The sequence below is a fragment of the Syngnathus scovelli genome, chromosome 1, assembly GCF_024217435.2.
Source record: "Syngnathus scovelli strain Florida chromosome 1, RoL_Ssco_1.2, whole genome shotgun sequence".
NCBI classification, from domain to species: Eukaryota; Metazoa; Chordata; class Actinopteri; order Syngnathiformes; family Syngnathidae; genus Syngnathus; species Syngnathus scovelli.
Window position 1 is genome coordinate 27,545,930 of NC_090847.1, and position 25,298 is coordinate 27,571,227.

The 25,298-nt window shown below is 42.0% G+C and overlaps 1 protein-coding gene across 2 annotated transcripts in view; it reads right to left on the reverse strand.

Annotated features, from left to right (window-relative positions):
- The window catches only part of nlgn2a (neuroligin 2a), a 54,678-nt gene that overhangs the window by 4,073 nt on the left and 25,307 nt on the right, over positions 1-25,298 (reverse strand). Inside the window, exons 3-7 of one of the 2 annotated variants that reach the window (XM_049732713.2) lie at positions 23,413-23,466; positions 16,140-16,289; positions 2,181-2,366; positions 385-650; positions 164-317 (exon numbers count right to left, since the gene is read on the reverse strand). In XM_049732713.2, the coding sequence (XP_049588670.1) occupies positions 164-317; positions 385-650; positions 2,181-2,366; positions 16,140-16,289; positions 23,413-23,466 (810 nt within the window). The remainder of the gene's footprint in view (positions 1-163; positions 318-384; positions 651-2,180; positions 2,367-16,139; positions 16,290-23,412; positions 23,467-25,298) is intronic. The other variant, XM_049732721.2, reaches the window with a different exon arrangement.

Here is a 25,298-nt window from a genome sequence, read left to right on the forward strand (position 1 = left end):
CACTCTCGGATGGTGTCAAGATGCTATTAGCACCCACAGAGCTTCAAAAGAGCTTCAGAGACCTACCACGGTGAAAGATAATCCTCAAGATCGGCTAACTACCGCGTATGCCGGACGTCTTTAATCGCTCACCTAATTTCATTGTTATTTCAATTTTTCTTACCCTCGGGGTATCCGTAGAGGTTGTCGACAAAGTTGGAGATGGTGTAGTCGAACGCCGCGGCCGAGATGCCGTCGTTGTCCTCGCTGTCGTCGACAAACTTCAAGCCCTCCCCTTGATTGACGCCGATCAGCATGTCGTAGTTGAGGAACTCCCCCTAGAGGCCAAAGGCGGAATTGAAATCATCCACGCCGGCCATGTCACGGCTAGATGATCTTCATTACCTGCTGCATGAGGATTTCGGGATCATCTGGCACCACGTCGCCGTCCACCACGGGGCCGAAGGCGATGTGGTAGCGAGCCGGCTGGATGTCCTGGTCCACCAGCTCCCTGAAGTTCTTGCGCCTCAGGCAGTCCACCAGGTCAGCCGTCTCGGAGTAGGTGCAGCCCACCTTGCGAGCCAAGATTTTAGTGTACTTGAGGGGCTGGTAGTTGACGGACCAGCTGGAGATGGCGGTTCCACTTTGGGCAATGGCCCTGTGGAAAAGGCCTGGGAAGAAGAAGAAAAAAAACTTGAATGTTGTCGACTTCACTGACACATTGAATAGAATTATCCGGCAATTTGCATTTATTTTCAAATCTTCTCCCAGATGGCGCTTCGCATGCGGCATAATGTAAGCGATGCTAACGAGAGGATTTGGAAAGGCAGTGTCAAGACTGCGGCGGTCTCTCTCCCTCTTCTTCCTTAAGTCTGTCCGACGCGAGTTCTGTCGCTCGGACTGCCCAAGTGGCTCGTTAGGGGGTCCGCCTGCATCGTTCGTTTCCCCAACACTCTTCTTTTTCTTCTTCTTCTTCATCTTCCCGCCTCACCGCGTCTGAGTGCCGGCCGCTAAATTATTAAGCACGGCTGCAGAGCCCCCTTTCCCTCAGAAATCAATTACCGTACACCGAGAGGGAAATATGGAAGCAGACGGGAGCTATTCTTCAAAACCGGTTCTTCTTTGTGAGACGCCTTCCTTTATTTAATTGCCAGTTTAACCACGGTTGCTTTTAGAAAACACGCCTCATTTATTGACCCTCCGGTGACTCACGATTTATTGGGAACATGATGGCGGATGCTTGACGGGACTCCTTACCTGCAACGCCGGCGGAGAAAACTGGGGGGGTAACACACACATAGCATCGAAAGGAGCTGATGATGGAGACGAGGACGATGGCGACGATGACGTGATGACAATGAAGAAGACATTGGTTTGTTTGTTTTTAAAGGAAAGAGGAGCGGCACAAAAAGAGACAACGGGTTAATACATGTTAGCATACAATTGCAGCTGAAAGGGGCGGGGCCTCTCTTCGTCCAGTGATTCCTAACCGCCGTGTAGTACGAGTATTTTTTTCTATTTTCCGTAGCAGATAATCAACCTAACGGGCATCATTATTTTAGTCATTTTTGTTGTTGGTGTGCAATGAGATTTTTCAAATATAAATTATTTGCCTTGGCTCATTTAGGGTTGAGGAAAAACTGTCAATTCATCTGGCTTGTCAACCAATCAGTGGTATCATATTATTATTATTATTACAAATTACACCTGATTTCATTGCCATGTCTCAACAGCTCTTTCTGCTCATCAGTACGGCGCTAACATTAGCTGCGAACATACAGTAAAGCTAACATTTTAATGGCGGTTAGCTAAAAAATCTGAAAAGAGTATTTGATTGCGGGTCATCGACCGCTCAGATGTAACTCCAGAACACAGTAGATTCCTCCACGGGCCTCTCGCTATAACACAAAAAGCCTCTGGGTGTTTGTGTAGCCGCTAAATGGCGAGCAGGAGGTGAGATGGATGGAGGGGGGAGGGGCAAAAGCTCAGTGCAACGGACCATTAAGAGAAGCGTGGGCCAGGTAATGCGCGCTAATGTCCCCCGTCACTCCACGGACGGGGTACACAGACCGGATCAAAAGTCAGCACTGCTTTGAGTTCAAATTTGACGCAGTTAGCTTGAAACGCTCAACTCCAGAGCAACTCGGACTATTTAGTTTCTCAATTAGGAGTGTCCAAAACGTTTGTGAAGACGCTTTTACCCTCCGAGTGGTGTGAGAGGATGAGGAGGTTGACGCAGGATGCTCCAGCTCCCGATCCAAAAATAGTGATCCTCTCCGGGTCGCCGCCAAAGTGACCGATGTTCTCGTTGAGCCAGCGCAGTGCCTGAATCTGATCCAGGAGGCCGTAGTTGCCTTTGGCCGACTGGTCGCCGGTGCTGAGGAAACCTGCAGACAGAAACCGAAGCGGCATGGTGTCAGAACCCACAAATTTGGCAAATTGGCAAAAACTATGGTTGAGTGGAAACGGTAGCGCTAGGTCGTAGCATCAGGAAGCGGAACAACCTGCCCTCGGAGCAAAAGTAAATTTAAGGCCGCGATTGGTCAGACGTACTCACTCAAACCCCAAACACGACCACCGTCCCCTTGGAAGGACTCAATAATCCTCAGCTCATCTTCTCACCGCGTTATCTGTCATCTAAAATGTCCGAACCCTTTTTTGTCTGTTTTTCAACCTGCCCACGTTGGTACAAAGTGGGAGGAAATTCTAGCTTTTATCTCAAGATCGTCTGGCCCTGACTTCAATTGCTGTTATAAAATAGTTCAAACAGAGGGACCAAGGGATGTGTCAATCATTTGCTCACAAATACTCAAGCTAGTAGCAAGGCTCTCACCAAGGAGACTATTGCCAGTTATTTAATTGTGGTTAGCAACAAAAGTTAAAAAGAAGGAATCACAAAGCCTCTCCTTCATGACGGTGTTTTAATTTACAATGTTTTAATTGATTGTACATTCCAAAATATACAACAAACAGAATCATTTTTGCCAATATGGCCTCTATAAATAAGTCATGCTAGCAATGTAGCAGCGTTAGCATGTTTTAATTGATTGTACATTCCAAAATATACAACATCAAACTGCCAAGTTTATTTTTTAATATAGCCCTAAATCACAGACAAGTCTGTGTAGGGCTAACTGATTTCTTTTTGCCAATATGGCTTCCATTAATAAGTCATGCTAGCAATGTAGCAGCGTTAGCATATTTTAATTGATTGCACATTCCATAACATACAAAACCAAACAGATTGGTTTTTGGCAATCAAGCCTCCATTAATAAGTCATGCTAGCAATGTTTGTGCGCTTATAGCGTTTCTTTTGGCGGGGATGCTAGCTAGTAGTTAGCTAGCAAGACCGCATACTCTGTTCCTCAAACAAATTTAATGTCCAACAGTCCTCAAAGTTTGTCTGCTGTACTTTGACATTTGCCTTGATAATCGCTACTTAATATCTTTGATTAGTCCACTAAATAAGACAATATGTTCTATTCATCCTTTTATGGATGTTAATTACTCTTCATTAGGTGAGCCGCAAAAGGTCGCCCATTAAATCCATACAGTGAAGGTCTAGCACTCAGACGAGGCGTGCTACAATCCCCCGAGTTCATAAAATGAAACATCAATAAAGAGACGCAATCTTATTTTCCTTTGAACAAAGCATTGACGGCGGAAGCATTACGAGAGAACACCCGCAGAAGTTCACTCGAGCACATCTCGCCGAGCACATTCATCCTAATCTGACAAGACGCTCGGACAAAAGTGACCGAGATGAAAGCCTAGCGTGAATAGTCTTTAAAATGGTTGCGGATAGAAAAAAAAAAAAAAAAAAAAGGAGACAGGGTGGAGGGAGAGAGGTAAAGGGGGATAGTGGGTGTTCTGTGAGAGCCGGACAGAGAAACACTGTTTCATCTGACTCCAAGAGAGCGGGCACAAAGGTCAGACCTCGTGTGCCATGCAAATATACTTTTGCCTCTTGAACCGTTCTCGATTTGCACTTTCGACCGCACACACTGCACACATCTATAATGATGACCCTTGAAATTAAAATGTGTTGGATGGAATCCTCGTATTGCAAAAATGCCCACTTTTCAGGACAATTAAAAAATATATATATATATTTTTGAAGTTCCTAGACATCGCTCCATTTCAGTTGTACCTACCATCAATTTATTATACCAAAGGTATAAAAAAAAATAATAAAGCTTATCGTACTTTAATGTCAAGATTCATTTAAGGTAGCAAACGTTCACCAGGTGTTCGCCAATAGTTTTAATATTTTTTTTTTGTCACAACAAACGTTTGGAACCTTGAATAAACCCTGATGACGACCTGCGTCCGTTTCCTCACGACATCCTCCATTACTATTATTTATTTATTTATTTATTTATTTATTTATATATAACTATATAAACATTTATTTATTTATTTATCTATTTATTTATTTACTTACTTATTTATTTATATATATAACTATATATTTATTTATTTATTTATTTATTTATTTATTTATCTATTTATTTATTTATTTATCTATTTATTTATTTACTTATTTATTTATATATAACTATATAAACATTTATTTATCTAGTCATTTATTTTTGTTAAAAAAAATACATAGGAAGAGAACCTTTGAGAAAAAAAGATCTCATATTAAATCGTAATATAAGGGGAAATCGCAATTGGATTATTTTGGAAAATCGTTCAGCATCTCTCAGGCTAAAAGAGAGACGGCAGGATTATAAAAACGACGGCGCGTTCCTCTGCTGCGTGCTTCCATCTTCTCTCCATGGATTTCCTTTTAAGTTTTTTTTACGTCTTTTCAAGCTGCACAACGTATGTGCAAGCGAAAGCAGGCCAGCTCCCAACAGACCTCACACACGTTTGCATGTGTGTGAGCTGAACATATAGCGAGCTCGAGCTCCCAAGCGGATCGTCCGCATCGTCACCTGAACCGATTTCATCACTGGATAAATGAAGAACGGCGATCATGTATGGTAACTAAAAGTCGAGCGTAGCGATTGCGTGGCGTCCTCGTGAAATACGGCAAAACTTGGAACAGAGCTGGCCTAGATTTTGGAACTCCTCCACCGCCAGCTCAAAGTTGGCTGCATTTTGTTGAGCTTGGATCTTGTCCAGTTTGTGTCATTCGTGCCTTTTGCCACATTTTATTAAAAAAGTGTGACAACTCTTTCCTCATCTGCCAACTATGCCAGCACATGAACAGCGAGCAGCTTTTGTGTGGCTGTCCAAATAAAACAAATACATGAGTCACACGTCAGCCTAATCTGCTTTGCATAAATGATGCCTGATCATTTACGGCTAGGCTCCTTCTGATTAACAAAAAAAAAACTAGAGTGTCATAAATCCTGCTGAAAACCAAGCGATCAAAAACAAAATGTAAAATCCGCAAACGCAGAAACAGCGACCCCTGGTGGAATGTTTATATATCATATATCTATATATACATATATATATATATATAACCAGCGCTTATGATTTGTCATGCTAGCAATGTAGCAGCGTTAGCATGTATATGTTAGTAAGTGTGTGGCGTTCCAATGGGTGGAGATGCTAGCTAGCAGTTAGCTAGCAAGACTACACTATCGTTCAGTGCATATCTTTTGTGGTGAAAAAAAAAAAACACTGATTTAAACATCACAAGTCTCTTCTCGACAGATTCCATAACCTTGACAATTAAACATTAGCCAAAATCTAGAACATTAAACGGATAACATTTTATTTTTACCAATACAGCCTTCATGAATAAGTCATGCTAGCAATGTAGCATACATGCTAACGTATGCGTTAGCGGCCTTTCATTGGGCGGAGATGCTAGCTTGCAGTTAGCTAGCAAGACCGCATCCTCTGTTGTTCAGTGCATATGTATTGTGATTAAATAAAAAAAATAAATGCTTCAAACGGATGACATTTCGTTTTTGCCAATACAGCCTTCATGAATAAGTCATGCTAGCAATGTAGCAGCGTTAGCGTGTATGCGTTAGCGGCCTTTCATTGGGCGGAGATGCTAGCTAGCAGTTAGCTAGCAAGACCGTATACTCTGTTGTTCAGTACATATGATTAAATTAAAAAATAAATGCTTCAAACATAACAACCATAACAGATTGCAATGAAACGACAATTTAACTTTTTTCAAATTAGTGTCAAATTTACGTCACCGATTGACCTGCTCTGCTTAGCACGCTGACGAATGAAAGTCGTGCGGGCACACGGAAGGACAAAGCAACGATAACAAAGAAGTCTTCCGACCGAGGACAATGGGCAACGAAGCAAGCAATTTGCGGCGCACAAAGCGAGAGCACCTGTCAGACATCTTGTACGGGCGTTTATCTACGAGCGCCGAAGCAAATAGACCACGTCTGAACGCTTCCGAATAAGCCGTCTTTCCGCCGAGTGCTATTCACGTCATTTCAGCTGGCCGGCGTACAGTCGGTGGCCAATAAACCACGTCAAAAGCGGACGCCGTAAATCAGTCGCCGTCACCGTAAAGGATATTAAATGCATTGTCAGGCCGTAAACGTGAGTTGGAGTGCAATCGATCGACCGGCCGGCGCCAAAAGCGAGAACAAGGACCCGGAACCGAGGCGCCCGGCCGCCTTTATTCCTCGTGAATGAACGGATACCCGACAGACGCGGTGACACTTCAAGTCACACCCGAGCTTGAGAAAAGTGTTAAAAATACGACTCGGAATGAAAGGAACGTGCCGAGTCAAAAGAACTTTGGTGAAATATTGAAAGGTAGCGCCGGGCTGACACTCCGACTGCCATCAAAGACGTAGAAAGGGCCTTGATGAATAATTCATAACGCGGCATAAAAAGATGCAAGCGAGGCAGCTCAGACGAAAATATACAATGTTCAGATTTAGAATTTAAATCAAGGCAGCTGCCTTAAAAGTTTATAAAAGATGTTGCACATGAAGAGAAATATTTTTTATTTTAGATTCCAATCTGATGTCAAACTGGAGAAGATTCATTACACTTGAGGCCGGAAGCGGAGAGGTTTTATTTTCACCAAAGCCACAAGTGTTTCTTTTTTTTTCCCAAAGATCTCAAAAGGTTGGCGACGGAGGAACAGAAGTTATTGAACTATCAAATTTAAACCAACAAGCTTGCATCTCAAAAATCACCCAAGCTCAGAACAATCGGACTCATCCGAGCCAGATTTGCTCACTATTTGGCATCCTCGCGGAGCTGATTAAAGCTGGCTCCCTATTTGGCAGGCGGACGGGGGATGCAGCACGGCTTAATAAACACATCACGGCAAAAACTGGGTTTAAAAATGAGGGGAAAAACATTTTCCTCATTCTACGCAGAGGATAAAGAATATATGTGATTTCCAGTCGACACAAAAGGTTAAAGCGATGCGACATAAGTCATCGTACTTTTTTTGTAACTTTTTTTGCAGCCTTATGCATTTTGTGATCCATGAAAGAAAATAATAATGTCGCGTTTCTATATTAATTTCACAATGTGTATTAGCATAAATAGTTTATCCTCCTTTTAACGCTAATGGGATTTCGGCGGCTGTCGTTTTCATCGACCCTCCATCTTCCACTCGTTCACCAATCCCTCCATCTGTCTTTTCTTTCGGCGCGTCACGACTTGGAGTTATTAGTCTGCTAATTACCTCTCACCATCCCTCATTTAGCCCCAGAACCCATTCCTTCTCTGATTATAATCAGAGAATGACATGGGGGCCTATTAAAGATAGAGTAGGGGATTGATTGGTCTGTGACAAAAGTGGAGTGCAAACCAGTAGGGGGAGGGGGGGGGGGCGGCAGTTACTTCATCAAAAACAATCAACAAAACAAGTCGCATTGCCATAGGCTCCCTCAATGAATGCAAAGTGGAATCTAAAATCACACATTATATATATATATATATATATATATATATATATATATATATATATATATATATATATATATATATAGAGAGAGAGAGAGAGAGAGAGAGAGAGAGAGAGAGAGAGAGAGAGAGAGAGAGAGAGAGAGAGAGAGAGAGAGAGAGAGAGAGAGAGAGAGAGAGAGAGAGAGAGAGAGAGAGAGAGTAATATATAATGTGTGTATATATATATATATATATATATATACATATTTATTTTATAAATATATATAATACATACATATATATATATAAATGTAATCTATAATGTGTGTATATATATATAGAATGTAATATATAATGTGTGTGTGTATATATATATATATATATATATATATATATATATATATATATATATATATATATGTATACATATTTATTTTATAAATATATATATATACATATATATTGTATATATATGTATATATATATACAATATATATATATATACACACACACATGTATACATATATACACACACATATAAATTAAATACATACATATATTACAGTATATGCATGTAGTATACTATATACACAAATATGCATGTAAATATATATGTGCAAATATATACACATATAAATTAAATACATACATATATTACAGTATATGCATGTAGTATACTATATACACAAATATGCATGTAAATATATATGTGCAAATATATACTATATATATATATATATATATATATATATATATATATATATATATATGCTTGGCAGCATCGACAACTGTTCACACGTACAGAGACAAGAATTTTTGAGCAGCAAGATAGACAAGCTAAGCCCGACTTCATATGTCTGGCAGGTCGTATTTGTTCTTGCACACAAGCTGCAAACATCTTCTATTGTCCCTTCCAAATGAAGCAGATGCTTTGAGAGACAAGTGGCCCGCCACACTCTGCCGAGATGGCGCTTTGATGAAACAAGCAAAGCGACACGACAACAATACGGACACGCTGATTGCTTTTGCGGCCTCGCGTCTTACAGTCGAGGTGTCGCGTCCTCGCAGAGCTGTCGGCATCCGCGACGAGATGGAGGACTTTGGGCCGTCTCATTAAGAGACGCTTACCTTTTGGTTTTAACATCTCCAGGTTAAGATAATTAACGACTTGAAAGATTTCCTCTACTCGCTCCGGGGATGTCCGAGCAGAAATGCTTTGTTCTCACTTTGAGTGAGAACCTGCCCGAGAGGCATTTTTACCGACGTTTCCCGTAAACATCTGGACGAGAGACAGATGCAATTTGTCAGCCCCGCGGCCTCGCTGAGGGTTTCTGAGGACACGCGGTGACGCAACTTTGACAGATGACACGCGCCGTCTCTCAACACCGACGCCGTCTAAACTGCGGCTCTTACAAACACAACATTTTAAGAAATGTATTTATTTCAGGAGTTCAATTCAGCGTTGTCGGCAGGCGCACTCACGACATGCTTAGCTGCAGAGCTTCCATTTTTCGTTACATAATTAACATTTACACGCGCACACACCCTCTGGTGTAATTAAATCACCATCATCTGCGTCTATTTTTAAGCAGAGTAATCATCTGCGGTGACTATCAAGCAGGCTAAACCCATATTAGTTTTTTCCACACCATTCCAACAACAACATTTGCATCATGGATCGGTGGTGGGAATGATTTCGACGGATTCATAATTCATGAGCAACCTTGACCGGGGGAGATAGACGTGACGGGAAGGAAGGGAGCTCCGCAACATCCGTTTTTGTCATGCTGGGGTCAGCCGCATGCCAAAGTGACTCGGGCGCGGCTGGTTGAGCTCATGTCACAGTCTTGTGTATATCTATGTATCTATGTATGTATCTATGTATGACTCTATGTGTGAATCAATGTGTGAATCAATGTGTGAATCAATGTGTGAATCAATGTGTGAATCAATGTGTGAATCAATGTGTGAATCAATGTGTCAATCAATGTATGAATCAATGTATGAATCAATGTGTGAATCAATGTATGAATCAATATATGAATCAATGTATGAATCAATGTTTGAATCAATGAATGTATCTATGAATGTATCTATGAATGTATCTATGTATGTATCTATGTATGTATCTATGTAGAATGTATCTATGTAGAATGTATCTATGTAGAATGTATCTATGTAGAATGTATCTATGTAGAATGTATCTATGTAGAATGTATCTATGTAGAATGTATCTATGTATGTATCAATGTATGTATCTATGTATGTATCTATGTATCCTTCTGTCCACCTATCTATCCACCTATCCATCTATCCATCTATCTATCTATGTCCATCCAGCTATGTCCATCTATCTATCCATCTATCCATCTGTCCATCCGTCCATCCGTCCGTCCGTCCGTCCATCCATCCATCCATCCATCCATCCATCCATCCATCCATCCATCCATCCATCCATCCATCCATCCATCCATCCATCCATCCATCCATCCATCCATCCATCCATCCATCCCTCTCTATACATGTAAAAATCAAAATTTCTAAATATCTATATCTCCATCTTCACACACACTGCCGTATAAGTATATGGTGGCCGGAATGGCCCCTTTCAGAACAACAAGGAAAATTGAAACTCGTCACGGTGTGGTCGCCAGAAAGAACACAAAACGCCGATGTCCTCCATTGTCCTTCTGTCCGCCTCCACATCCTGCGCTGGAAACAAACCAGGATTTACAGTTCCCGAGCAGAAACGGGCCGCACCACTAATTATTGGACTCGGGTGCCATCGCGGCTCGCGACCTCCTCGGCATTCATGAATTCGGTCTCTCCGTGACACTTCCGTTCCGGATCAATGTCTCCCGCGGGACACCTGAGGCAATCGAGAAGAGCTGATTGCCATCCCGTTTTCTTCCCGCGTTCGTCCTTTTCCAATCTCAGCGGGCGGGATGATCCAACTCCTCCCTTCCCTCCATCGCGACGCATCCACCAAACCCTCGTCTCACCTCACCGGAAACTTTTATTTCCCTTCCCCACTGCCCACGAGGACAATCCATCCACATTTAAATTTCATAACGATTTTGTTGACGCTGATGCCCACTTCCGTATTTAGCAGCGAGAACTAATTCCGCAGACGATCGTGAATTTTTTTAAACTATATAATGAAATAAACGGTTTTCCCGCATCCTTTTCCACATGTATACGCAAACAGACCTTCCAAAGACAGTGGGAGAAAACCAAGAACACGCCGGAAGGAATTTGAGCACTTGACACACACACGAATGCTAGCGGGCAGTATTTGGCTACGTTCGCTTCATGCATTATCCATATGTTGGATCTAATGCATAAATCAACAGTGGGCGCGAATCTGCAATTGTCAGGAATGAGGTTGCTCATGTTCCATAGTCTCCAAATACAGTGGATAGAAGAAGTCTACACACCCTTGTTCAGATGTATGTCATCCTTTTGCGATGTGAAACAAAAACATATCAGAATGGCTTATATTATGTTTGTTTTTATTGAACGTGATTCTGTCTTTTCAAGAGGGAAAGCAAATCCAAAATCGATTGCGGTTGCAGAAGTGCGCACACCCTCTCGTAACTCGGATGAAAGTGTTCAGAATTCAAGTCAGCGCACACCCGCCAACATTTTAATTTAATTTAAATTTTTAGCTTGTATTTTTTATCTTTTTAATCTATTTTTATTTTATTTATTTTTTTATTTTTTTGCACTGATCGGTTGGCACTTTTTAAATTGTGTGACAATGACAATAAAGATCTATTCTATTCTATTCTATTAATTTTAATTGTCTCTGATTAACACCAAATAAAGTTCAGATGTTCTAGTTGACAATTTTTTCAGTAGTCAACATTTTGAAGCTGTTCATAATTACATAGAAAAGATATGAAAATATCAAAATAGTAGTCAAACAAACATCTGGAATTGATTTGAGGTTAATCCAAAGCACTTAATTGTCAGGCGTGTCACAGGAGAGTGTGTACACTTACGCAACCACATTGTTTGCTTTTAATCCTTGAGTTTTATAGATTATAGGTGACCTTAATGCAGGGAAACGAAAATGATTTATCTTGGTCTCATCTTTTTACATCACAAAACCTGGCACTGGCACAAAGGTGTGTCGTTTTTTTTAAATGCACGCAGCGTTTCATTTATTTTGCATGTATGATCTGCAAAAGAATCCCGAGCTGTTCCTATCGCCGGGCCTGCAGTCCTGCATCACGTTGACTGGCCTGACATGGAGGGCAGGAAGGGAAAGGAAGACTGCCAAGCAGTCAGATCAGGTGCCAAGTCCCGTTTGCTGCTTCCGACACCCACATCTGCTCAAAGGCCATTTGGAGAAAAGCTAACCCCCCCCCTTCCTCAAAGTCACATTGTAACACGGTGCTTTGTTTTTTTGGTGTTCTTTGGACTGGAAAACACAAAGTCTGTAGTATCTGTGTATTTTTTAAGTATTGTGCATGACATGAGTCATTGCGTGCAAATGCTCCCATGGCCTCAGGTGCTCTTTCTGCCGCATTTGATGGGCCGATAAAGATGCAACGGCGAGGCTGCCGCCCAGTACAAAGCCTCCCGCGTAGAACCATGCCGTGTCACGTGGAACATACATGATGGATGCAGCGGCGTGTAAACTGGCCACGCACGTAAAAAAAAAAAAAAAAAAAAAAAAAAAGGCGAAGAGCGGAGTAATGGGCCGAGCAAGAGGCGGTAAAATGAGAAATGACGCAGAGATAAGAGGAGATATTTGCTGGAGGGCCGCTGGCACGCGTCTCGGGTTCTGATGTCAACTGTCGGTGGGGTTGAGATCACTGAGGTCCATATTTAAGCTGACGATGGCTTGACTAAGAATAAATATTTGTGTATGGATCATCGTTATTTGAAAGAGTATGACTCACAGAATTCCGTGCTCGTTTGTAGTTAGCATGTCAATGGGATTTCACATTGACTTTAGCATTAGCATCGGTGATGTTTTCAAAAACAAAACTTGGATATGTAAATATAAAATACCTGTCATTATTTTGTTCGTGTGCTTAGTTTGACACTAAGCTCTATCCGGGATGTTTTAAAAAGTTTAAAGCACGCTCAGGGTCAGCATAATCACGTACACGCTACGCTAACATGGTGCATTCGGGTTACTTTCACGTCGGGAAATTAATAACACAGCGTGCCACTGGGCACTTTTTTTTAAATAATGTTTTTACAAACGAGAGAAGCCAAAATTACAATTTCGACTTTCACATTTTGACTGTAAAGCTAATAATGACGTTAGCATTTAGCTAATATTACCCAAAACACTTCCTGTTAGTTTTGTGAGCAGACATTTCATGAATCAAGCCTTTCTATTGGCAGCCATTCATGGCAACGCTGTGGCCCAATTAGCACGCTTGCTCGTTAAGCTGCAGGTGTACCCAATGTCAAAAAAAGAACAGAAAGCAAGTCCCGTCCTGCAGTGAGACATTAACTTGGGCAGCACCGAAGCATCTTGACTGCCATATGTTGTTTACCTGCGGCGCAACGGGCGACCATTCACGCTTCTAACTTTGCAGGGAAATCGCTCGTGCATGAAGGCTCGCTCCGACGGACGAACCTCGTCAATCACCCTCGGGATGAACTCAAAACAGAGAGCGTGGTTAGCGCGGTTAGCGCGTCCGCCTCTCGCAGTGGGGCGTTCTAATTCCGGCTCCCTCTGTGGAGTTTGAGGCTTCCATGTACTCGTTCCGCTTGTTTACATTACACGAGAGCCTTGTGAGAGAATCCCTTAAATAACAGTGCCATCCCCCTGGGGGGTGGGGGCGTCATCTCACGGGCATCCCGGGAGCGATGCATGATGACTCAAGGCGCTGTCATCTCAGCGTAATGATGATCAATCCCGGCTATTAGCGGCCGGCAGCTCCCCGCCGACAACGCTTTGACACGAGAAAAATGCGTCCGCCTAATCGGTCCCGTAACTGGCATTTTTTGTCAGAGCGCCCGCAGCAAAAAAGTGGGCCACCAGGAGGGAGTTCAGGGGGGGGGGGGACGATGGAGAGCGGCGATGAAGGAGCGCTGATGAGCTAGCCAGGCAGGCGGCAAGCAAAGTTGTAAACTTCACAAACGCGCCGTTGAGTGAGCGCCTGCGGGGATCGGCTGATTGGCGGTGAGGAAAATGTCAAAACTGAACAAGTACGACTTTTGACAGCACACGTGTGTGTGTGCGTGCGTGTGTGTGTGTGTGTAATACCCTACGGGGGGCCTGAAGTGCAAAACATAACTACAAATAAGTAAACATAACAGGATCTTAATAAGCGCAAATATGAAAGAGCATTTGACAGTTTTGATTTACTGTTGTGATTGCGTTTTTTTTTTTTTTTTTTGCGGTTTTTAGATTTGCTGTGATTGATGATTTGATCCGGTGGTTTTGAGTTTTTTTTCTAATTAGTCATTTTGGTGTGTGTGTTTTCATTTGCTATTGTATCTTTTGTTGTGTTCCTATTTTTGCTTTTGTGTTTTTTAATTTTCTAATTTATTTGCTATTTTTTTGCTTTAATATTTTAAATTTTCATTTTTATGGGTTTTTTTGTGTTTAGTTATTATTTGTTAGGTACTAGACTCATGTCTCATACTGCTCATTAAGTGGAGAGCACTTGTCACATCAATTCTTGCGGGGGTTGCTATGGAGACTAAGAATTTAGCATGTTATGTGTGCAGGTGTATTGTGTTTGTGTTGGTGTGTGCGTGTGTATTGATCGATTTTCTGCGTGTGTGTCATAGCCAATGTACTTAGATTGTTCTGCCTGGGTGTCTCGAAAATGTCTGGTCATGTCAGGTTGTTCTCACAATGCTGTCCAGTACTACACAAGCAAAAGTGCACACAAAAATCATCTCGAGCAGTTCACGGTCAATAATTACGTAACAATATAATGAAATTATTAAAAAAATAAAACACCTCGATACTCACCAGAGATGATTAAATATGTACAGTTTGCTATTGAGGTTTTGCTTGTCAGCTGTGACGAACCAATCACAGGACAGAAAAATACTGATGTCATTAAGAGGCGGAGCTCCGGCCCTATGAGGTTTGAAATTTGGTAAAAAACTCGCACTTTTAATATAGTTGAAGTTATAACGGGCAACACAGATTGGACTGGTGTGGCAACACATGGACGCTAAAATCTGATTGGATTAAAAAAATACAGTAGCATTGACAAACATTAGCAAATGAAGACAATAGACTGTGTGTGTGTGTGTGTGTGTGCACACATTGGTGTGAAAATGAAAACCATCAATTTTCAAACCTCCATTTTGCACGTCGCACTGCCCGGGGATCCGAAGATGCAAGAATGTCTAACAGACACACATGCACCTCAAGAACGTGGGCTCTGCCGCACGCCGGAGCGGCTCTGCGGGTTTTATTTTTAGCATCGCAGGCAAATCCACCCCCCCCCCCTCCCTCCTGCTCTCTGGCCTCCCTCTCATCTCTCTCCTGCCATCACTTCTCTCATCTGTCACCCTCATCTTGGTGTGTGCGGGCTTTAATGCCCTCCGCTCCCGCCGCCATTGATCACAAATAGATGCGTTGTCTCGCTTTCATCGCGCTCCCTCGGACGAGGGTTTTCGTGACGTCTGTCACCACGGCAGCCGAGCAGCGTTGAGGTCAGGCGCCGGGCGGCCTGTTACGTATTTAACGCTGCACAATTCCCGACGCGCACGTACGCCGGGGATCACGAGCCTGCCTGCACGTCTGCCTGCTGCTGAGTATTATTATATGCTGTGTTTTTTTTTTTTTGCTTTAGCTTTTGCGTTATTTTATTTATTGCTCCGAGTTCCATTCTGTCCCACTTTGGTTTGGTGTTCCACAGGGTTCAACTTTAGGGCCCCTGCAGTTTTCATTGTATACGTGGATGACAGTCAGATTTAAGTTCCGCGAAGCAAAAAGACCTGAAGGGCATTTGTGTCCTGTCTGGAGGAAATCAAAGCCTGAATGGAACTGAACTTTTTAAACGTTTGGTGTTTGGTCCTACTGACCTCGTTTGAGATGAGTTGAGTTTGTCTACGTTGCTGCTTTGTGTGATCATTTCGAAATTGCTTGGTGGTTTAACTGGACAAGAATAGTTTAATTTTTAAACTGCACAATATATACAATGCTCAATCCACTTTTGTCAGTTTCCCATAAAATTTCAGCTGGGGGTGATCAAAAGTTTGAAGCAAGCACATTTGGCTTCTCGTTCGCAAGCGGAAAAAAATCTTTTCAGACCTCAATTTAGAATGAAAAAAAATCTAAACTGTTAGTCAGAACAATCAATACAAAGGCCTCATGACTCACCCAGCACACCAAGACGATAATTCATAGTCACCACAATGACGTTGCCGTAGGCGGCAAGGACGCTGGCGTCAAACATGTTTCCGGTGCCTTCCATGTACGAGCCGCCGTGAATGAAGAGCATCACCGGCTTCTTTCTGCGGTCGCGAATATCTGCAAAAAGACCAAGCAATCGTTCATAATAAGGTCAATGATACTTTGTATTGTCTTTGATGACATGTTGCTTTTGATAATAAGAACAAATTGTAAGGTTGGATGAGGATCAACACTTGAAGAGTGCAGCGCTACCACAAAGTACTTGCACGAGTACTTTTAAAGCAACAATTTGGGGTAATTTAAAATAACACAGTGGAAGCAGTTTTGTTGATTGTCAAGCGATGTGCACCATCGCTACCATCGAGGGATGCTGGGGGAAAAAAAAAAAAATACTCTTGTATTTTTTACACGCATCTATTCCTCACGGTTGCTGGAGGGGAAAAAAAAAATAGCTTGAGGTCATTTCAGTTGTCGATAACAACTGCACAAACAAGCCAATGTTTCCTTTTGAACTTCTCCTCCAAGTGTGTTTAACAAGCTGATGTATTTCTTTTCAGCTCTGATAATTTATCGTTTCACATCAAGGCCGGCGAGACATGAAAAAAAAAAAAAACACGAAAATAAGCAAAGCGCAGAAGAGAGGCGGCAAAATGGCAGGAAAAGGTGCCATTGATAGACAAAGAATGAGAAGAAGAGGAGAAAAAAAAGGAACATCAAATGTTGGGTGTCTTCCGTCCATTGTCGTCCTTGTTCGTGACAGATCACCAGCTGTGCTTCCATCCCAAATTTCCATAACAGCCCTCACCCCGCCTCGGCTCTCCGCACAAATGCAAACGCTGAGCTGCAAGGACGGTTACGTCAAGATCTTTCTAGGTCGATTCCCGAGCGATTCATTTTCAGGAAACGTATCTATTGTTGCGCGCTGGGCAGCACGGCGACAAGATGACGCAAAAACGAATTCCGTAGAAGCCTCATAGTTATATTTTTGAAATCATCTCAATGAGACGCTGGCTCGTAATGAGGAGAAAAGACGTTGCCATAGTAACCTTACATCAGCCACTTTGGTTGATGTGATGCGGAGCCAGGACAGTATTCCCGAAATGCCTGCAATGGACTTGACGCTGAGTATCCAATTTGGACATGGCCCTTTGACTCACCGTACACGGTGACATATTGTTCTCTGCAAACGATGCATCTCAAGTAGCCGTTTGCAAATCAATAAGATCGATCGGCTCGCTTGATAGACGGATCCCCTGCAGCTGCTTTCGAGCTTTTCAAGCCAAGCGTGTGGCTGCGCATTTGCACTACACTGTGCTCATCGTGGTGTTCGTACGAGACCAGAACAGCTCAGATGGTTCGGTATTTGCTAAAAATTCCAGAATTTTTCCTCTTGGGAATTTATGTTATTTTTAGCGATGGAAAAATGAAGCATCAAATGTGGTTCGTGAACCAGTTGTATTTTCACGCTCTGTTCCGCATTGGGTTTAAAGCACCTAGGCTGTTTGTTAAACCTCTTCCTTCAAAGCAACAGTGCCATCTAGAGGAGTAAAAAATACAAGTGGTTCATGAAGCAAATTTGAAGCTTCATTTTCCCAAAAATAAAATACATGAATTAAAATAATTTATTTTAGACTTTTATTTTCTCCTAGTTTTTGCTGTATATCTAACGCATATAATGCGAGGGTGTGTACACTTCTGCAAGTTGTCGAATCTTCCCTTCCCTTTTAAAAAGTTTGTTTCTAAATTGAATTGTACAGATTAAAGGTTATATTAATCAAGGGAAAAAGATTTCAAATGACTTATAGAATCTTGATCTCATTTTTTGATAGAAAACACAAACATTTGGCAGTCTGAGGCAATCACCCTGGGACTTAAGAACTTCTCCAGATGAAAGCGATCCAAAAGGAGAAGAGTAAACAAGGATCAACGAGGCTGAACACGCCAACTCGGCTCGGCAAACTTGAACAAGAGCGGGAGGGACGGCGTTAGATGGCAGAAGGCTGGCACCCCGAGGAGTCGGATGCTCTGGAGCAGAACGGCAGACAACGGCGCGATTAGGCCAACGCTCGTGTTCAGCATACCACCCACCGACAAGCCCCGGGATGCCACCTCCTGCTCCCCTTGCCATCCTGCTGCTTGACTAGTGACTGATGAGCATCGAGCGTACAGATACGACAACATATCTGCTAGCTTAACGCTAATTAGCATCCATGTGGCATCGCTCGAACACTTTAAGCAACGGATTGAACACAAACGGTGCAGCACCTATGTTCTTTATCCTCTGCATAGAACGATTCATATTATTGATTGATGCATCCATCCTCGTTAGGGAACAATCGCAAAGAATTGAACAGTTGGATATGCAAGTTCAAAGGTCAAGTTAAGACTGAAGTCTCAAAGTTACGGTGCATTTTTTCGGTTCAGCCCGAAATCCCGTGTCGCGTGCATGCGGGTTATCGGGAGGCCACGGTGATGGAGGAGCAGAGGTGCGGTGATGAATGGGCCCTGATGAGATGCACAGTGGCAGAGCTGGCCCACAGGCCGCGGCACCGGCCTAAAGACCAATCGTTAGAGCACAATGGATCACGGGGCCGGCCGGACTGATTGCATCGGAGATGTACGAGTGTGTGCGGATACGCTGCCGAGAGTGCATTTTCAGACACACTGCCTGCTAAGGTGAAGCTAAAGAGGATGTCACTTTGTTTAATGGGCATATAAACTGACTTGGCCTTTAAAAATCAAATACAAATGTACCGTCTAAGAACACGTGCAGGCGTGGTGGAATCTTGCAAAATTTCAATTCAGTTGTTGACTGTGTGTGTGCAAATTGATGTATGCAAATGGATGGATGGATGGATGGATGGATGGATGGATGGATGGATGGATGGATGGATGGATGGATGGATGGATGGATGGATGGATGGATGGATGGATGGATGGATGGATGGATGGATGGATGGATGGATGGATGGATGGATGGATGGATGGATGGATGGATGTATGGATGGATGGATGGATGGATGGATGGATGGATGGATGGATGGATGGATGGATGGATGGGTTGGGTTGATGGATGGATGAGTTGGGTTGGGTTGGGTGGATGGAGATGGAGCGATGGATGGAGCGATGGATGGAGCGATGGATAGAGCGATGGATAGAGCGATGGATAGAGCGATGGATAGAGCGATGGATAGAGCGATGGATAGAGCGATAGATAGAGCGATGATAGATAGAGCGATGATAGATAGAGCGATGATAGATAGAGCGATGATAGATAGAGCGATGATAGATAGAGCGATGATAGATAGAGCGATGATAGATAGAGCGATGATAGATAGAGCGATAGATAGAGCGATAGATAGAGCGATAGATAGAGCGATAGAGAGAGCGATAGATAGATAGATAGATAGATAGATAGATAGATAGATAGATAGATAGATAGATAGATAGATAGATAGATAGATAGATAGATAGATAGATAGATAGATAGATAGATAGATAGATAGATAGATAGATAGATAGATAGATAGATAGATAGATAGATAGATAGATAGATAGATAGATAGATAGATAGATAGATAGATAGATAGATAGAGAGCGGCAGGCAAGAACAGCACGACACTCTGATGAGTCTCGATAACACCTTGAAGAATACGAGTTGTGGCACACCTTGGCGCTGAAGTGTTTGCGCCGCGTTCTCGCCGGCCTCCCATGGTGCTGGATCCATATCTGCTTGTTTACGGAGCCTCCAGCTGCCTTGTCTCCTCCCCGATTTTTGTTCATTTAAGCCAAACAAACAGGTAGTGCTGTGAGCTCTGCTTACCGACACTTACTACTTTTTTTTTTTTAAAAAAAATCATATTTCAGCCTGATTGATCTCTGGCGAGTGAAATATTTCGTCATGTTATGGAACGTACAATGTTTTAAATTGCCATTATACTGGAACTGTTGTTTTCAACTTCAACCTAACTAGCACCCTCCATCTTTGTTCCACTGTCGACGGCAGATTTTTATTTTGCGGCGCTCTCTCTCACTCCTCGCGGAACTCCACAAATTGAGCGGATGGGGGTGACTCCCCCCCTCCCCTCCCCTCCTTGCGCTACAAAAAACAAAGACGGCCAGCGTAGTTGTTTCCCATCCTTTAACCTCCTTCTCCTTGCATGTCTCGCGTTGCTTTCTTTTAGCCTTAAGCCTCTCGGACTCACGCTGACCCCCCCCGCCGCTCGTTCACGTCCGCCCGCTTAACTTTTGTTCGCGCACAAAACCTTTCATCCACGGATTCTGCCTTTCTAAGCACGCGTGACAGCCGAGTTAAATCACATTTTCAGCCCGTAATGGAAAATATTCCCAAACGCTTGGAAACCGGAATCTTGGAATCGGTCGATAATGAGGGATGAAAATGCTTTTTTAATTATTTACCAAATTCATTTCAATCCCCAAGGAGGTTCCCATGAGAATTTTGTGGGAAAATGAGACAAATATATACAAGGTGAGGACCAGAAAGATCTACAGAGCACTTTGTAGATAGAAAAAGCAGCTTTGAAATTAGACGAAGGGCGCACATGAGCACGTTTCTCTTTCTTTGCTCATTTGCTTGCGTCGACATGCAGACGACGCAATGAGGCATGACGCCGTCCTCATGCAACCTTCTCGTCCTCCCTCTCTTCACTCTTTCCCTATATCGTCCTACCGAGGTCTAAAATGGCCAGCACGGAAGCTTGCCTGTTCCTACGTGGAAAAGATTTGATCAATATTGTAAGACTTCAATGAATTTCTCAGGGCGTTAAGCAAAAATCCATTTCTCTAATGCATAAGTTGCAGTCGAGTGTGCAGCATTTACATTCGAGATGCTGATTAGTGCGCCTTTTAAAAAGGCCACATTGTGGCTTTCTCATGTATTTTCCATTTGGCTGAAGAGGGAGCCTCGACTGGCGGCGCCAGTGTTCTCGTTAAGAGAGGCTGTCAGAGTTCTCCTTCTCCAATGCAACAATGCAGCCTTAATTGGGACACTGCTGCGACAGTAACTATCCAATCAGGAGCAAACACAAGGAGAATGTAAGAAAAACAGCACTCCATAAAAGAATAAATAAATAAAAAATTAAAAAATATATATCTATATATATGTGTGTGTGTGTGTGTATATACCATGTCAACTTTTGTCACATGAAAATTGCACTGATGTCACCTAGGCTAGTAAAAACTATCTCGAAGAGCTCTCTGTTGCCATGGCGACGCAGCACAGCAACAGCAATACAAACACACGCAGTACATAGACATATATATATATATATATAGATATAGATATATAGATTATAGATATAGATATACACACACACACAAATATATATATATATATATATACACACACACATATAAATATATATATATATATATAGATATAGATATGTAATGATAGATATACACATACATACACACACACACTTATATACTGATTGACAATGAAGAGATCAAAATCTTCTCCTTTATCCTGCATGAAGGTTTATCTTGATTATCATCTTTCAAATGAATCTCGTTCGAATTTCTTTGCCGCTGTCACCCGATATGTATTTGCCATCGATAAGAGTGTTGTGCTACGAATAAACTTGCATCGCTTGACGGGATTTGATCAAATGATTATTATTAGAAATAGAAGCATGTCTTAATGATGCGAGAATCAGAGTGTAATTAAAACTGTCGCATGCGTCTTATTCTTATCGCCGGCAGCTGTTATTGGAAAAAGCCACACGCATGCGCCACACGAGTCGAGGCCCGGCGATCGTTTGTAAATAAAAGAATCAGGCCGTGACGCAACCTCGTTTACGATATTAAAAGCAAAACAAATTAATCAAAGAGTCTTTTTATTTCCTATTTATTTTTGCCGGGGGATTTCCACGTTGTTAGGATCTATACCTCAGGGAGTCCCAGTTGACAGTTTGCAGATTAGCAGATGGAGTAGGTCATTAGTTTCTGCACTTTAATTAATTCCTAAATGCTAACCTCCCACACTTCACTAGACTGTCATTATTTCTGTTGGACGGAGGACGCACGAGCCGCGCCGAAGCTCGATAAGGTTGCTCGTTTAAAAACGCGGTCGGGAGTTGTTGGCTGGAGGCGACAAAGTCGGAAACCGACGCAGCTCGTTGAGGTGATGAGTGGGATAACCGCGACCGGCCTCGTGATGACCTTTTGGAGTTATTACAAAATAGCGTAGAGGATCCAAATTTATAATCGCACCAAAATATGATTTCACACAAACAAAAACATTCTAACACGACAACATTATCCGTCCAGTTTTTTACAGCGGAGACTAATAATAATAATAATCGGTCAAGTAATCGGTGACAGTGACTTTCCAAGGTCAGGAGTCGGAATCAGATATTTTTTTACTCTGGGTTTTCCTTCAGAACAAAACTACACGATGATTTACAGAGAAAAAAAATTACTGGAGGAACGCTAAAGACACACGACAAATAACTATCAAACACATACGTAAGAAAAGGAAACGCTCATGATGGGATTTCGTAATATGCATTTCCGACGTCACGAATGCGTCATGTCGTGTTTCGACCACATAAAATTTCCCAATGGAGGATAGGAAGACAAAGTCAAATAACTTGAGTTACTTTCAAAAATCAAGTCATCAAGTTACATAAAGTCAATCCTAATTAAGTGACTTTTTCAAGGTAACCACGGCAACACCCCCCCATGAAGTCCGATCTCGGGGTTAAAATCTGTTCTGAATCCATTTGCCGCCCAGCAAAAAGCCTCAAACTTGCCCGAGAGGGAAAAAAAGATTGCCCCTCATAAAACCCGAGAAGAAAAAAATGCCTTCAAGAAACAAGAGCGATGATAAGATCAGCTCCAGTGCTGCAGCGAGGAGATAAACAAGTCCTTGGATGCCCCCCTTGAACCAACCTGATATGATTGGCCGGCGGGTTTATTGGTGGACTCCGGTGGCAATTTCACCCTCGGGCTGAGGGATTGAGGCCCAATCATGATGGGCCTCATCTGCATTTTGGGGACAAAGGTGGCGCGATGCGTTCAAGGTCGCTTGGGAAAAGGTGATGAGGATGGAAAACACACACAATGACTCCCAGATGGAGTTCGTCCTAGCGATGGCTTTTGATTCAAGTCAGCATATTTATGCGTGTGTATGTGTGTGTGTGCGTGTGTGTTTTCCATACACACCCCCAAAAAAGACTGGAAACAAGAAAAAAGGCAAAACATGCATCAAAAATACCTTCGTCTCGAGGCTTGTTGGCTGCAGATTCATCGTGTTTTTTTGTGAGCGGACCTAGGGTTCAGAAAAAAAGGGGGGGAAAAAGAGAAAAGAGAAAATTCAAAAAAGATTACTGGCAAAAAACGTTTTTAAAAAAAAATTAAAAGACAAAAAAAGAATACCAAAAAATAAGAAAAGAAGCAAGAGCAAAAAAGACAAAGCAGTTTGTGTTGTTGTTGTTGTTGTGTTTTGTTGTTTCAAAAGAGGACAAAAACAAAATGCATCACAGACACATTCATCACAAGAAAAGACACAAGATCAAGAAAGCTGATGATGTCATCATCTCCTCTTTTGCTTCTCTCCTCCTGCGGGAGAAATGTGCTCCAGCCCGATCCCCGATTGGTGCAGCTGCATCAGGATGGGCGTGTCTACCAACTGAGGTGATTATAGTTTTTAAGGCTTCCTACCTCCCAATTAAACAAACGAAAAAAAAATCCCCCTCTCTCCAAAAAAAAAAAAAAAAAAGAAAAGCTGTGTAGCAGAAAATTAGCTGATTTGATCGGCAACAATTTCAACCGCACAGCTGCTATTTAAGCGGTGAAATCACATCCACAAAGAGCAAAACAATCGTCAATTAGTACGCCATAGCGCCACGCGGTCAACCACAAAACCAAAAACCTTCAATTACAACGATATCCCTGTCGTGTTCGGAAAAAAACAAAAGCCACGTCCGACCGAACACGCTGTCATTATTCACAGAGTCGGTCAATAATTACGTAATGCAACAAGAGCGACTGATTAAGGGGCGCAGGTGAAAAAAAAAATGTTCATTTGACCCCTGTCTGCCCACTGGCTGCTTTTAGGAAGGAAATTAACAAGAAAATCAATTGGTGATTGGACGTAAACTTCGAATGTTACCTTAACTGTTTGTGATTTAGGGCTATACAAATAAACTTGACTTGACTTAAGAGAAAATGACAACAAATGACTAATGATTTTGTGTGCATGTGTATCTATATATCTATATATCTATCTCTATCTCTCTCTCTCTTTATATATATATATACGTACTATATACACGTTATTGTAGATATGCGTGTGTGTATGTATGTATGTGTGTGTGCGCGTGTGTGTGTATATATATATATATATATATATATATATATATATATATATATATATATATATATGCATACACATATATACATATATAAATATATACACATGTATATTGTAAACCTGCGTGTGTGTGTGTGTGTGTGTGTGTGTGTGTATATATCCATTTATATACATATGTAAATATACACATATAAATACATTGATACATACTATATACACATATATATACATATACATATACATGTGTATACATTTATAGACATATATACAGTATATATCCCTATATTTCCAGTTATGAATATGCCATATATACACTGAATATATATATATATACACTGAATATATATATATATATATACACTGAATATATATATATATATATATATATATATATATATATCCATCCATCCATCCATTTTCTGAACCGCTTAGTCCCCACGGGGGTCGCGGGCGTGCTGGAGCCTATCCCAACCGTCATCGGGCAGTAGGCGGGGGACACCCTGAACTGGTTGCCAGCCAATCGCAGGGCACACAGAGACAGACAACCAATCGCACTCACACCTAGGGACAATTTGGAGTCTTCAATCGGCCTACCAAGCATGTTTTTGGAATGTGGGAGGAAACCGGAGTGCCCGGAGAAAACCCACGCGGGCCCGGGGAGAATATATATATATATATATGATATACATGATATACATGATGTCATTTATGTATACTTGACAATTACAATGTAAAAATATTTGTAAGCTCTGTCTAGCTATTTGTTTTGTCTCGTGTTTTTTTTTTTT